Raw genomic sequence first — 14,543 nt, forward strand, 5'->3', positions numbered from 1 at the left:
ACAGCATGCTCACTAGAGGGGAAAAAAAATCAAACAACTCAAGTTTCCATAATAGCTTTTTGTTTCTCAGCAGGTCTGAATACTGTACTCTTTACAAAGTCAAAACAATCTGGTAACTTTTGTTCATCATTACTATGGCTACTGTATGTCTTCTTTTTGGAAATATTGTAGAGCTAGGTCTTAGTTATGCCTAATTCACAACCGTGTGTAGAACACATTTGAAGTTGCCGTGGTCTGAAGTTATTCTTCAGTCCTGGATGAACAGAGGTTAGTCATGGTCCAGTGGGCTTGGTCCTTGAAATGATGGAGCCACGAAGCTTAGTTAGTGCCCTGTGTTTGCACCTCATTCTCTCAGGTCAAGCCTTCATTGTGTTACAGTGTTGTTCTGTTAGAGAGGCTACTACTGTACAATCTAGCCACTGCAGGTTTCTAATCTGCTTATTTATAATTCAAAAGCTTGCCTATATATTAATGAACCCTTAATGAGCTGTTGAAAATGCCTGAATTACAGTCAGATTATTAAACTCAAACAGCCCCATAATCATACCATTTGAGTGGGCTTTTAGGTACTTTTCACATCTGCAGCTTAGTATTGTGAAGGGTATGCGTTTGTTCGGAGAACGCTTTGTAATAATTTTGACCCGTAATTTATTTATTGCCCTCCGAATGCAGTCGTCTATGCAGATGCTCTCTCCCATTATATGTGGGGCAGGTGCACAGCATGTTGAAAGACAGCTAATTAGGATTTGCTGAAAGATATGCAAAAACTGTGGGCCTATAACAAAGCCAAGTTCATTGTTAAACAATGTTTTACTTTGTTTATATGATTTGTCTAAATCTTAGGGATACTGAAATTAATGCTGTAGTTATAAGTAGATTCCAAATAGGGTTGTTGTTTTTTAACTTTGTAATGCTGTGATAACCAAGGAGCCTAGATGTAAAACCTCTGAAAATGTCCCAGTGTATGTTTTGGATTAAAAACAACAATGTTCAATTTTTAAATGGTTGTTTTCCCAAGTTTCAGTTTGAAGATATCAAGATCTTTTGATAACCACACAGTTTGATTCATTCTGGCTCTTGTAAATTTAGGTTCACGAAGATGTTTATAGGTGCCTACAGGAGTGGGTGTTATGACTGGCAGCCATCATAACAGAAGGTGTGACTTTGGCAGGTTAGTAAGCTAGGGAACAGTGAGGTAGGTAGGATGAGGGATAAAATAGTAATTTGAATATAAAGTAAAAAAATAAATAGAAATATTCAAATTAAAAATAATCTTGGAAACTGGGTGTTATTCATAATCATGACTGTTTAATAGAGAAAGAAATCCAGTCACTTTTCCAACTATAGTTATGAAAATGACTTCAGTGTTGATAAATACCTTCTCAACGTTGCCTAACTGTGAAGTGCTCTAGTACTTTTCATCCAAAGGAATATGAAATTTGTGTTGATTTACTTACGATTTTATTTATTTATTTTTACTAATGATTTTAGAAGTAAGAGTTATTATTCATCACAAGGGGAGAATGTTATACCAGCTGAAAATACATACTTATAATTATTTTTATATGTGTCCACTACTATTGAGTTTAAGGGCTGCTTCCTACTGGTATGGTGGTGTTATATACATATTAGGTATGTATAAAAGAGCTATAGATGGGTGATTACTTTGTGTCCTTTGCATTTCTTCCTGACTAATTTCCTTCTTCTATCTTCCTTATAGTCTATTTCCTTGTGTATTAGTCATTGAGCATCTTTTCTTGTTTGCCACACTGTTCAGGGGAGTGTAATAACTTTGACTATGTATGTTGGTTTACTATTACAGAACCTCACCAATGTCCATAAGGAAAAGATCAATATGTATAAGTACAAGGGGAAAACTAGAAACCCGGAAGAACCTTGAAGGTAGATTAAAAAAATAAATTTCCAGGAGAAACATCAATATCTGTAAATACAAAAAAGAAACAACAAATACAAAAATGTGAGCAAAAATTTAGTCTAAAAAGGAGAAACTTAAGGAATTTCCAAACAAATAATATAATATAAATAATATAAAAATGAAACAGAGTCCAAAGTACAAGATAAGATGTTGCTCAGTGAGTCCTTACTTCATTCCAAATGCACAGAAAACTTGGTATGTGGAACTACAAGCATTCTAGGCCATGAGATTCTAGGCCATGAGATTTTAACATCTAACAAAGTGAAGGGAAGAAAATCAAAGATGCTAAATTAAAAATACTAACGTAGCCAATATTTGGCAGTTTCTTCTAGATCTAGAAGAAATAGCAAATACACGTTTGTCTATCTCTAATTACCAGCAATGTGTTGATACCAATTTTATCTGATTTAAGAGAGTTATCTAACTTTTTGGTACCCTAAATTAATTTATTGTCTTAGTATGTTGTGGTTTTCAAACTTTATTTGTTTACCTCTGAATAAGCAACAGATATAATTTTAAATTATTGTGAGTTAGTTTTATTACCCAGTTGGAATTATTCTGAAGTATATTTTTAAATGAAAGTGACAGCTTTAAAGTGTTTTGAGGGAGGATATTAAAGTTGTTCATTTGAGTTAAGGCAACCAAGAGCTCTGTCATGCTGTGGGTATAATTCAGGGCATCTAGGAATGAAATCTGTTCTTAAAAAGAATTGATGGTTGTTTTAGGTTAGCATATAAAATCGCAGAGCTGGTGCTCAGTTGAGTACTTGGCAGCTTATAGATGTTACTGTCATGTTAAGTTACACTAGACGCAGAGTGTGCACCACTGTGGATAAACAACAACAGGCACAGACGCAAAAGGCAGACACCAAATGCAGACCTGCAAAATGCCAACTTCCTCCCCCCCCCCTTCCCCAAGATGCCTTGTAACTAGTATGGGGAACCTGCTTTTAAACAGATTTACAGAGGTTAATTGGGCTGGGATATTTTAGATTATGTTACACATTAATGAAAATGCTGATTTTGAGCTGTCATGACTCCACCGCTTTTTATACCATGATAATTACTTTAAAACTTTGTCTTCTGTGTTGTTGAAAACATCTTGGCAGAAAGCCTGTGACCTGATTAAACCTATGAATTGTCAACTGTGATCTATAGTACTCAGATGAGGTTGCTGACTGGGCATCACTTAGGAAGTTCTTGATTTAAAAGCAAAATTAGATTGAGACTACTGTGTCCAGCACTGTATTGCCATGTTGATGGTGTATTTTCAATACTGTATGTAGTGTCCTGGTTTTATGGTTTGCTGGCAGTTGCTTAACAAATTCATTTAATAATGTATATTTTTAAAGCATAGCTAATTACCCTTATAATGTATGTATTTCTCTTCTCTCCCTGAAATTACATGATGGAAAAGCCCATCTAATCCTGTTTATATTCTAATTTTTGGACATAGCTTGTGAATTAATTATGGGATTTTAAATTCTGTTTTTCCAACTGTATGGAGAAACAAAATAACTACCTTTTGATGAGTTTGTTTTATATCCTTGGAATTATTTTTTTTCTTTCTCGAAATCTTGAATTTTTTACCCCTTTCCATTATTGCTTAAATCATCTAAAACTGGGAAGATTGGCTGTTAGAATATTCTGAGAATCCAGGGTTACTTTTTTCCAAGGATCCAATATGGGATATATTGAGAGAGGGTCATACTAGAAATTTCACAGAAGTAAGAATTTTCATACTTACTTATGCTTATTGATAAAATGTGAGCAATGAAATTCTCAGAATGAATTGTAGTGCACTGATGTTGTTTGATCATTTACTCAAATAAATAAAATACTCACACTGTTTGTCCTGTTTCTCGCTTCTTCTCTCTCTGTCTCTCTCTCTCTTCCTTGAAGGTCTCAGCATCAGAGGAGCCCAGGAGGAGGACCCTCCCGATCCCCAGCTAATGAGACTGGACAATATGCTTTTGGCAGAAGGGGTTTCAGGTCCTGAGAAAGGTGGGGGATCGGCGGCAGCAGCTGCAGCCGCGGCAGCCTCTGGAGGTTCTTCAGATAACTCTATTGAACACTCAGATTACAGAGCCAAATTGACCCAGATCAGACAAATCTATCACACAGAACTGGAGAAATATGAACAGGTCAGCAGCCGCCACTCTCATAGTCCTACACAAACCCTCTATTGCTCTTCTGACAGACTGCGCTAACTGATTCTGAGGGCTGTGAGGGGTAGGTGTTAACAGAAAGAGCAGAATAAATAAGGTCAATGCAAAAATCCAAGTGAATTGTTGGATTCATGAAATGAAGTCCCTTTGCAATTTTAGAGGTGAAGCTAAACCTGTTTTATCCCATCAGTTTGTTTTACTCATTCCTCACATTTACATGCCCTTACTACCACACCTGCAGCCATCCTTCCCCTCTAACCTCACTGCTTGGTGCTCGTCAAAGCTCTATATCATTAACAATTATGCACTGGCCTCATTCATAGCTATTATAACAACTTTTAAAGGGAAGCATTGCATAGTGAGCTCTGCCTGCTATGCGGTGAGCTACAGAATCCTCCTAGGAATTAATTCTTCAGGATTATGCCAGGCTAAAGGGAAGGAGCTAACTTCACAAAGTAAGCAGGTTCTGGCCTTTCTCTTTGAGGAGACCTCCCAAGATAATTACAGGTTTCCTGGGGCAGGGAACACTAGGCATTGTGTGCTAAATTCCTGATTAGAAAGTATGGATTAAAAATGCTATTCTCAGCAATTATATTAACTATACTTCTTTGAATCTAAGATATCTTTGATTTTAAGCCGTATCATGGTGTTATGTACCACCACCAAGAAAAAATTAACTGCCCAATTGAAGTATAACATGCCATTGATAGTAAAATGCTTCCAAACTTCAGAGATGTTAAAATGTGGGGAAAAATAAGTAAGTCTTAGATTCAGTGAGACAAGGTAAAATGTTGGTGGTTCATTTTAAACATATTTTAGTTGTTCGTTTAAAAACCTGCTTAGTTTGAGGAATTCTCACTGAAAGGTAATTTAAAAAAATTATTATGGAAATGTTTAAATGTGCCCAAAATAACGAGAATATTAAGCTGAATGGTATGAAATTAACAAGTTTTTATGTCATAAACAGTTGTGTATTAGCATTTTTATAGAGTTCAACCTAAAATAAGGAACTGCCTAGATAGTCATCATCCAGGTAAATAGTTATCAACATTCTGTCAATCTTATTTTGTCTATCTCCCGTTGCCCCCACTCTTTTTTTGGGGGGGGTGGGTAGAGTATTTTAAAATAAGTCCTAGGCGTCATGTCATTTCACCCATAAATACTTCACTATGTAGTCAGGCATTTATTAAAGTCCAAACACCTTAGTGTGATGCCCTGGTCAGTTTTGATATTGATTTTTCTTCTAAGTTCCCTGTAAAGTTTCAGTTGTATATGTTATTATTTTCATTGCCTTCTCTAATATTCTGGATATGGTATTATTAAAAAAATGCTGGATTCTGTCCCAGAGGTGAGTGTGTTTTGAGGAATGGTAGACAGATTTATGTAGCTTTATGTTAAAATACAATATAAATTAATATTATAAGACGTTATCTTTTTTCTGAGTAGGCTTTCTGGGATCTCATACTGTATCTCTAGTCTCATTCATAGGAATAATTTTTGGTAGAAGATATGCAAATAAGAATTTTGGAAAAGTGGTCTTGTGTATATATATGAAAAAAATTGGGCTTTCTGATTTGACATATGAATAATTGAGAGTAAACAAAATAAGTCATGGTTGAAAAGGTTGCCCTGAGCATAAACAGTAGAAAACAACTCTAATTTGTACTATAACCCTAATTGCATAACTTTATGTTAAATACATCTGTACGTACTTACTAAATAAATACTATGAGTCACCTTGCATGGAAAGATCTATAGTATTAGGGGTCAAATGGCTCATCTTTTTAGCTGAGAAATTAAGGTGATTCCTTACTATCTTCTGCCATGTTTCTTCACACCAGCCTCCTTATTTTCTCCCTTTAGCCCTGTTGGAAGTTGGGTGAATCTGGCGTCAGTCATTTTCACCAAGGTTTTTGTTTTGTTTTGTTTGCTTTAAAAATACACATGTGCACACAAGTTCTTCATAGACTAATCTACAGTATGTATTTTTGTTTTAAATATCAAAGATTTAAAATGTACTCATGAGTCTTATTTCTAGATATGTTCAGTAGCCTAATAAAAAACCACTGAATGTATATTTCCTTTCTCATTTTTAACACTTTCAGAAGGAAAAATATAGATAACATGAAATCTTTGCAGTATTACGGACAAATAAAGTATCATGACTAGTTGGCTGATTCAACAGAAATTTAGTTTACAATTTTTCTCCTGTAGGTTCTGAATTGTTTTAGAAAGAACATAGCAGCATTTAGTTCTCTTGAGCTGTCTTTGAAGCTGGCTTTTATTGCTCTTCTGTCTGTAGTTCCTAAGTTTGTTCAGATCAGTGAGTTGACATAAGATGGTCTTTTCTTTTCATATTTTTGGGATACAGGGCTTTATCTGAAATAGAACTTTCAGGGATATACTTTGGAGTTACTAGAAGGGCTACGAAGAACTGAGATGAAGGGGTGGCATTTCTAAACTAGATGGTGGCATTATTACATTTTACAGATGAGAAAATGAGACTTAGGTGAAGTAATTTGTCCAGTGTCACACATCTAGTTAGTGTCAGAATCAGGTTTTGAAATCAGTTTCTGACAATATGCCTTCTTTTTCCATGGAATTATGCTGCTACTTATGTATGTTAAAGAATAAAATACAACCAAATTTTAAAGATCTTTTTAGCTTCATTCAGCGATTCATGAATTGAACAGCATCTCATCTAGCTCATAGAAAGGAGCTCCCAGGAGCTGTACGAAATGAAAGACTCTTACAGGCAGACAAGAGTGGGACGAGGAAGTGATACTAGCAAAAAGAGGGTCCGTTGTGGCAAGGTCGCCTTCCCTTAGGTCCTGGCAGAGTCTGTCAGGCAGATGACCTCATGGGTGCTGGCCCAGTAGTTCCAGATTGACTGGTTTAAGATTACATTCCTAGGAGACGCTGAAACTTGGGGCATAGCAAAAGTGACTCCCTTTTGGGTCTCTTACCTTGTTTTTAACGATTACAGTTTGTGAATAATTCAGATACGTTCTGATTTTTCTCTTATTTGCCCATGTTGGATTGCATTGGGGATAGGATCAGCGTAGAGATAGAAAAATAAACAACTATTTTAATCACTTTACAGACATTATATTTTTCCTCCTAAAAGTACATGAATATGGGTACTTTGAGTGACAGAATGCTTATTTGTAAATAGGAAGAACATATATGTTAAGGCAGAGGCTTTGTCAGAAAATTGTGTTGAGTCTTTTACTAAAAGAAATAAACAATATTGGAATTTTAGAGCTGTTCACTCCACTGTGTTTTGCAATGAAGCTGTAATGAAAATGTATCTGAAGCCTGTTTAGATTTAGATTGCCATAAAATTAACAAACACCGCCACTGCAGTAAATTAAAGTACCTTATAAACGCAGCCACATTTACAAAGCTAAGCAGACTAGAGCTACAGTTAGAGCAAAATTAAATCCAAGCTGCAAAGCTCAGCTTTCTGTGTATGTTTTAGGAATGGTACTGTTTTTTAAAATCCTGTCCTTCTTTTTTTCTCCAGAAAATGTCCTTTGATCATGTGTTTACATTACATAGGCTCAGATGTAATGCTTCTTAATGAGAACCATCTAGATTCACTTATAAATGCTTTTGAAATATTAGGCATAGAATATATATTAAAGTAAGATTCTTGAATATTACTATCACCTAAAAGGAAAACCAAAACTTACTTTTGTTGATCCTGACGACCAAGAGGAATATGATAATTTTTCAAAGCTTGCAGCAACTGTGTTGTAATGCTTTTGTCTTGGTTGCACTGCCTTCCTCTTTAGCTGGGAGGAAGACCTGGTTGCTTGTCTTCTTGTTGATTAGCTACAAGTTTTTTGTTTTAAAAGGAGGAAAACAAATTTTTTTTATTTTGTACACATGGGATCCCCATATAAGACCCAAAGGCAGCCAGACAATGGAGGCTTCTATGGCATCCTGAACTATGGGATGGGACTAGCTACAAGTTTTGAAAAATGTTTTTACTGTATCTTTCAAATATGCTCTTATGATTAAAGGCCCAACTATTAGAATAGGTGAATTCCTAATGAACTTGAGCCAAGGGTCCTGGGAAGCCTGTTTTAAAGAATTGAGGGTCTTGTTTCCTCTGCCTCTCTACCAAAGGGAAATGGATACATTGGTTTTTGCAAATGAAATTTGACTTAGAGATTTGTTCTCAGTTAAAAAAGAAAAGATATATATCATGCCTTATGCAGCTCTCCCACTTTGCTTGTTCCAGAAGAAGTGCTTGTACACAAGCAATTCACTTCATAATTTACAGCTGCTATAACAGAGATGACATATTGAAAGCTATCTCCTATAATTATATTGAAATACATTTTTGCTGAAGGCAAAAGTGTTGTAAGGGTCCCAACCCTCCCCCAACCATCTGGGAACCTGCTTTCTGAGTTCGCAGATGTCTTTTGAATTCACCTCTAATCAGGTAAAGCACTGGAGCCACGCATGTACACTCAGTGTGCTCAAGACCAATTAGGTACTGTTTAGCTAATAGAGGACTTTCAGATTACAGGGGATTGCAGGGGGAATGGAGAATGAGTGTGCAACCTAAACCACTTAAAGGCATCATGGCCTTGTGCTTTTTGAGGCTCTCAACATTGTGTGTTTATATTTGCTGTCAAGATCTCCTTTGCTTGTAAAGAATTTTTTTTAATGAGGTTTTAAAATGCTGATGTTATTACATTAGACATTGTGTAACCCACAAACTCCTAATCCCATTTTGCTATTTTCTTAATAGCAAAAAAAAAAAAAAAAAAAAAATCAGGAAAGGTAAAAGGGTGCTACCTGATGTAAACTTTATATTTATTTTTCCCAAACAAGACTTTGTCATTCATTGCTCCAAGAGAAGGGTTTTACTTCTTGTCAGCTTTCACGCTGTGTCTTTTCCTTGGCTGGAAGGAGTGTTTGAGTGTTCCCTTTTTTCCTCCAAGTTTCTAGTCTATTGGCTCTTTGTACCAAATGTATCTTTGACCACAAACTTGATTAATGAAATGAATTGTTTTATATTTGAATACTTTTTTTTTTCAATTTCTTTGGAAGCAGTGTTTGTATTTATTCTGGCAATGGGAAGACACAACTATATTAGGTAATCAGAGTAGGGACTTACTTGCAGAATGACACACACAATATGAATTTCATAAAATTGTCATTTCTATTTTCAACAATAACTCCCATTTATTAAGTGTTAATTGTGTTCCAGACTCTTCAAAGAACTTAACATGTATTATATAATATAATCCTTACAAAACCCTCATGAGATAGGTCCATAAACCACGTGATTACGTTGAGACTTGTTGAGGTACGATAGAATCTAAAAAAGAGTGGTTATATGTATATGTATAACTGATTCACTTTACTGTACAGCAGAAACTAATACAACATTGTAAACCAACTATACTCCGATTAAAAAAAAAGATAGATATTTCATCTTTGCAGCTGTTTCTTAGGCATATTGGTCTCATTCTAGTTGGCTTAGAAAGTATCTTTCAATTTGACTCTTATCCTAAAACAAGAATAATTTGTTGATTTAATAAGCATTACATAAATACAAAATCTGTAATACTGGACTAGAGTTACTTGCAAGGTTATAAAGACATCTAGAAAATGGATGCTTGCAAATTAGAGAATCATCAGCTTTTAATAGAGATTTATTCTTTCTTTGAAGAGTGGATTTTTAGCATAGAGAGTGTTATGATCTGTTGTCTGCAATCAGCTTCTCTAGATGGTTACAAAAGGCCAGTTCAGTTTTTAGATTTGATCATGAACCATTTTAAAACTTCCTCAAAAATAAGTGCTTGCTCACCATCTGATTTTACATTTTTATGTTCAGTGATGTGAACTTACAGGCAAGAAAGGGGTTGAATCTTGAATTCACCACCAAAAAAAGCATCACCACAAAACAAACAAAACCCTGAAAACTAATTTTGAGTGTAAATCCAAATACATGTAGATATCGAGGATATAGTTTTACTAGCTAACAAATATCATTAACAACATTATAAAAAATCCATATATTTCAAATCCTCCATTATATTACTTGGTTTGTGTTTTTAAGGAGAAAGGAACAAATGGCAAGGAGAGAAAGGCTCATAATAAGAATTGGTTGAAAATATTTTTTATCAGATGAAGCATTCCACACTTTATGTTGACTTTATGTTATTACAATGTATGTTTTAAACAAAACATACATTTTTGTTACATTGTAAACAGAAATTATCTAGGATGTAAAACAATGCATCCTAGATAATTTTCAACAGCTGGATTAAGAGAAAAAGAGGTTTTTGCCATTACTCGTTATTCAGAAAATTCAAGGAATCAAAACTCTTCTTTCCTAAATCTCCCAATTGACCAAGTTGTTTCTACATTTGTATTGTGGACATTGACCAGAAAATTCTTAACTGACAATTTTACTTGGAAAAATAATAAGGCAATGAAAATTTTTTCCAATGTCTATTTTAATAATATAGTCTTGTAGGTATGACAGAGGATATGATAAATGTTTGAAGTGAGCATCTTACATTTTAAACAGCATTGATGCTAGTGTGTGGTTGGGTGGCCCTTCAAAACAACTCTGCAATCATTTGATCATTCTTACTGCACTTATATGTTTAAAAAATGTATATCTTTTAAGGATCTGGAGATGAGGCAGTACTATGCTCTGCTCTGAAACTGGTACACATGATGCTGTAAATGAGGCTGTAATTTACTTTCAGTGGTATAAAGGAAAAAATTACTTTGCCTAAAGTGTATGCATCTTTCTTAAGGGTGTACCCGGATTTTAATTATCTAAATGTAAATACTTAACGAATTTTACTTAGAGTAATGAGCTAAAGTGCACACTACATAAATGAGATGTTCTAATTAATCATGTGTGAACTACTGGTTTAAAGAAAAGCTATGTGAATTCTGTGAATGTTGGGCTATTGCCAAATTGCTAATCAGCATTTGCATTCATAGATGACTTCACTTAATAAGTTGTGAGACATTCAGCAAATGTTTTAGGAAATTATGAGTTTTTAGATGCAGAAACTTTTTGCTTTTAACACTTTTTTTCACACAAGCCTGTGGCTGCTTCTTAGAAACGATAGGCAAACATTCATTCTGAAGAGATTAAAATATAGCCAGAGAAAAACTGAGAGCCAGAGGAAAGCTGAAACAAACAAAAACCAAAAAAAAAACCCTCAGGTATCACACACAGGAGTCTTGAATTATTTATCAAGACATACACTCTGTCATAGATATATGTTACCATAATGTTTGAGCTAGGTTTGTAGGAATTAGCATTATTACATGTGCAAATTAGAAATACTCCAGTACAGCTAGTTCTCAAATGTTTTGGTCTTAGGACTTGAATTCATTTTTTTTTTAAAATTTCTTTATTTAATTTATTTGTTTTTGGCTGCGTTGGGTCTTCGTTGCTGCACGCGGGCTTTCTCTAGTTGCAGAGAGCAGGGGCTACTCTTCATTGCGGTGCGCGGGCTTTCCACTGCAGTGGCTTCTCTTGTTGCAGAGCATGGACTCTAGGCATGCAGGCTTCAGTAGTTGTGGCTTGCGGGCTCTAGAGCACAGGCTCAGTAGTTGTGGTGCACGGGCTTAGTTGCTCCACGGCATGTGGGATCTTCCTGGACCAGGGCTTGAACCCATGTCCCCTGCATTGGCAGGCGGTTTCTTAACCACTGCGCCACCAGGGAAGCCCATGACTTGAATTCTTAAAAATTATTGGAGACCCCCTAAGAGCTTTCGTTCAGTGCGTTGTTATGTATCAACATTTATTATAATAGAAGTTAAAACTGAGAAAAAATAAAAGTATGTATTTAAGAAACAATGATAAACTATTATCTATTCACTATAATATTTTTAAAAGCCTGTGTTTGCCAAAAAAACCTCAACATTTAGTGAGAAGAATGGCACTGCTTTTACATTTTTGCAAAACTTTTTAATGTTGGGCTTAAAAGAAGTCACCTGGATTGTTATATGTGCTTCTACGGTCAGTCTCCTGTCTTGTGGTTGAAGTATATGAAGAACACCTGGCCTCACACAAAGATGTCATTGGAAAAGGGAGGAGTGTATTAATAGCCTTTCTGATAATTATGGATACTTTCCTCTGATATTATACCAAAACTTGACAAGTTGTATTGTCTTAAAGATTAGTTATAATGAATCTGAAATCATATCAACGTTTTGTACTCCCTTCCTTTAAAATCCTTTAAAATTCCTTTAAAGGAATTCCTTAAAAAAAAAAAATCCTTTAAATTCCTTTAAACTTGGTCTAGTGTGCACTTTGAATGGATCTTCTACCTATGCATTTTTTTGTAACATAATGCTTTGATCATTTGGAAAATATTGTTTCACTGAATTATGTACATCTTCTAATGTTAACACTTGGCATTATATAATATCAAAATATCATATTTACTAATATCAACACCAAATTATTCAGAAAGTCTGCTAGGAAACTATCAAGCTCAAGGTAGTGGATGCAAGTTTTCCAAAATTATAATTTTCACTTGAAAAGTCAAATTTCATCATTGGCACAACTGTTGTCGGCTGTTTTCCTTGATGTGACAGGCTTGCTTGGTTCATTTTTGAGAAAATATCTGCAAAATACCCAAGTCTGAATAATTATAATTTGTTGACTTCGCTTTCAAATAAAAATGGTGTTCCCTGAAAAAGACAGCATCGGCTCACAACTTAAACTATCGCACAAGTGTTTTTTCTCAAGACAACCATCCTTCTATAAGCAATTGAAGTGCTTTTGGTGTGTTTACCGTTTTATCACACAGAATATTAAAGTCGTAGTCAAGGATTGAGATGTAATAAAATGAATGATTTCTCTTGCTTCATCAAGGACATTCCTAAGTGAAACTGCGTTTTTTTTGTGGGTTTGTGTGAATGCATGGTGATGAAGAATAAAAAAGAAACATCAGAGATTACTAAGTATACTGTTTCCCAAAGAGTTTTTCTTACTTAGTACATTGGTCCACAAGATGCTGTAGAGCTGTGCTGTCCAATACGGTTGCCACTAGTCATATGTAGCTATTGAGCCCTTGAAATCTAGCTAATCTGGACCGAGATGTGCTGTAAATGTAAATATATACTGGTTTTCAAAGTGTATGAAAAAAAGAATGTAACATATCTCATTAACAGTTATCTAAAGATCTTGATTATGTGTTGAAATGTTAATATTTTTCATATATTGGGTTAAATAAAATATGTTAAAATTAATTTCACCTGATTCTTATTTTTTAATGTGGCTACTAGAAAAATTTTACATTTCATATGAGAAAAATAAAACACATTCAGAAAATAATCAGTGCAGTAGAAAAAACATTAAATGACCCCCCATATTTTTTTTCATATGTGGCTCACAATGTATTTCTTTTAGACAGCACTGCTCTAGAGAAAAGAGGTTTTGTGACCAAATTTATTTGGGAAAAGTTGGATATACCATTCTCCTTTGAAGATTTATGATGCATATTGGCATACTGGAAGTACTGAGGAATCCTGCCCCCACACCCCTCAAAAAAAAAAAAAGCATTTAAAATTTTGGTTAGCCCCATATTTCCCAAACATACTGTATTAACATTTTTTGGAATTAGCTGTAGAAGTGTCTATCAGAACTTGCTGATTCCAGTTTGCTGTTCTAGTTTACTTTCCTTCATTTTACTAATAAGAAAACTGAGGGCTAGTGTTTATTAAATTATGTAATTTGAAATTATATGAACATCTCTTTAGGGAAAGTATTGTACAAGAAAAAAAGATCTGTACATATATTTCTTGACAGGGTGACCACCTATTTTCAGCTTGGCACAAAATAGTTTAAGTTGACAATATAGTGGGGAAAATCTTAAATTTACTTTTTTCTTTATTATGGTTTCCTTAAAGATGGAAAGAACTTCCGATTTTAGAGCTGCAAAGTTCCTTAATGTTTTACTGTGCCATAACCTAGGACAGTAATTCTTAGCCTTTTAAAATTATAGACTGGCTGAGAATCTGAAACGAAAACAAACAAAAACCCCACAGATTGTCTCCTCGGGAAAGACAGATGTGCACACAACTTGAATAAGATTTCATGGAGTCATGGACATTCTAAACCTATCCATGGACTGCAGGTTAAAAATCCTTCACTTACAAAGGTTCAGGGATAATGTATTTACAGATATTAATCAACATTACTCTTGAATTATAATACAAAACCCCACCAAGCCATAGATGTTTATTGGATGCATACTGTGTGTGTTGCACAAATCTATACTCTGAAGAACCCCAGAGTCACCACTCATAAGGAACTTTAAAATTCTTAAGACTTAAACATATTTTAAAAAAAACTTTGGTAAGCCAGACTCATTTTACCTCACCTTAGAAATATTTATATAAAAGCTCCATAAAAGCTTAAAGTAACTGAAACAGCCA

General features: G+C 34.7%; 1 protein-coding gene across 7 annotated transcripts in view; it reads left to right on the forward strand.

Annotated features, from left to right (window-relative positions):
• Window positions 1-14,543, forward strand: part of PBX3 (PBX homeobox 3) — a 230,973-nt gene that overhangs the window by 163,472 nt on the left and 52,958 nt on the right. For 6 of the 7 annotated variants that reach the window (XM_049710708.1, XM_004269216.2, XM_033427194.2 and 3 more), the window contains one exon: window positions 3,838-4,079. In XM_049710708.1, coding sequence (XP_049566665.1) covers window positions 3,838-4,079 — 242 coding nt within the window. Of the gene's footprint in view, window positions 1-1,817; window positions 1,903-3,837; window positions 4,080-14,543 lie in introns of those variants that run through there. The other variant, XM_033427193.2, reaches the window with a different exon arrangement.

The sequence above is a fragment of the Orcinus orca genome, chromosome 6 (genome assembly GCF_937001465.1).
Source record: "Orcinus orca chromosome 6, mOrcOrc1.1, whole genome shotgun sequence".
In the NCBI taxonomy this organism is placed as follows: Eukaryota; Metazoa; Chordata; class Mammalia; order Artiodactyla; family Delphinidae; genus Orcinus; species Orcinus orca.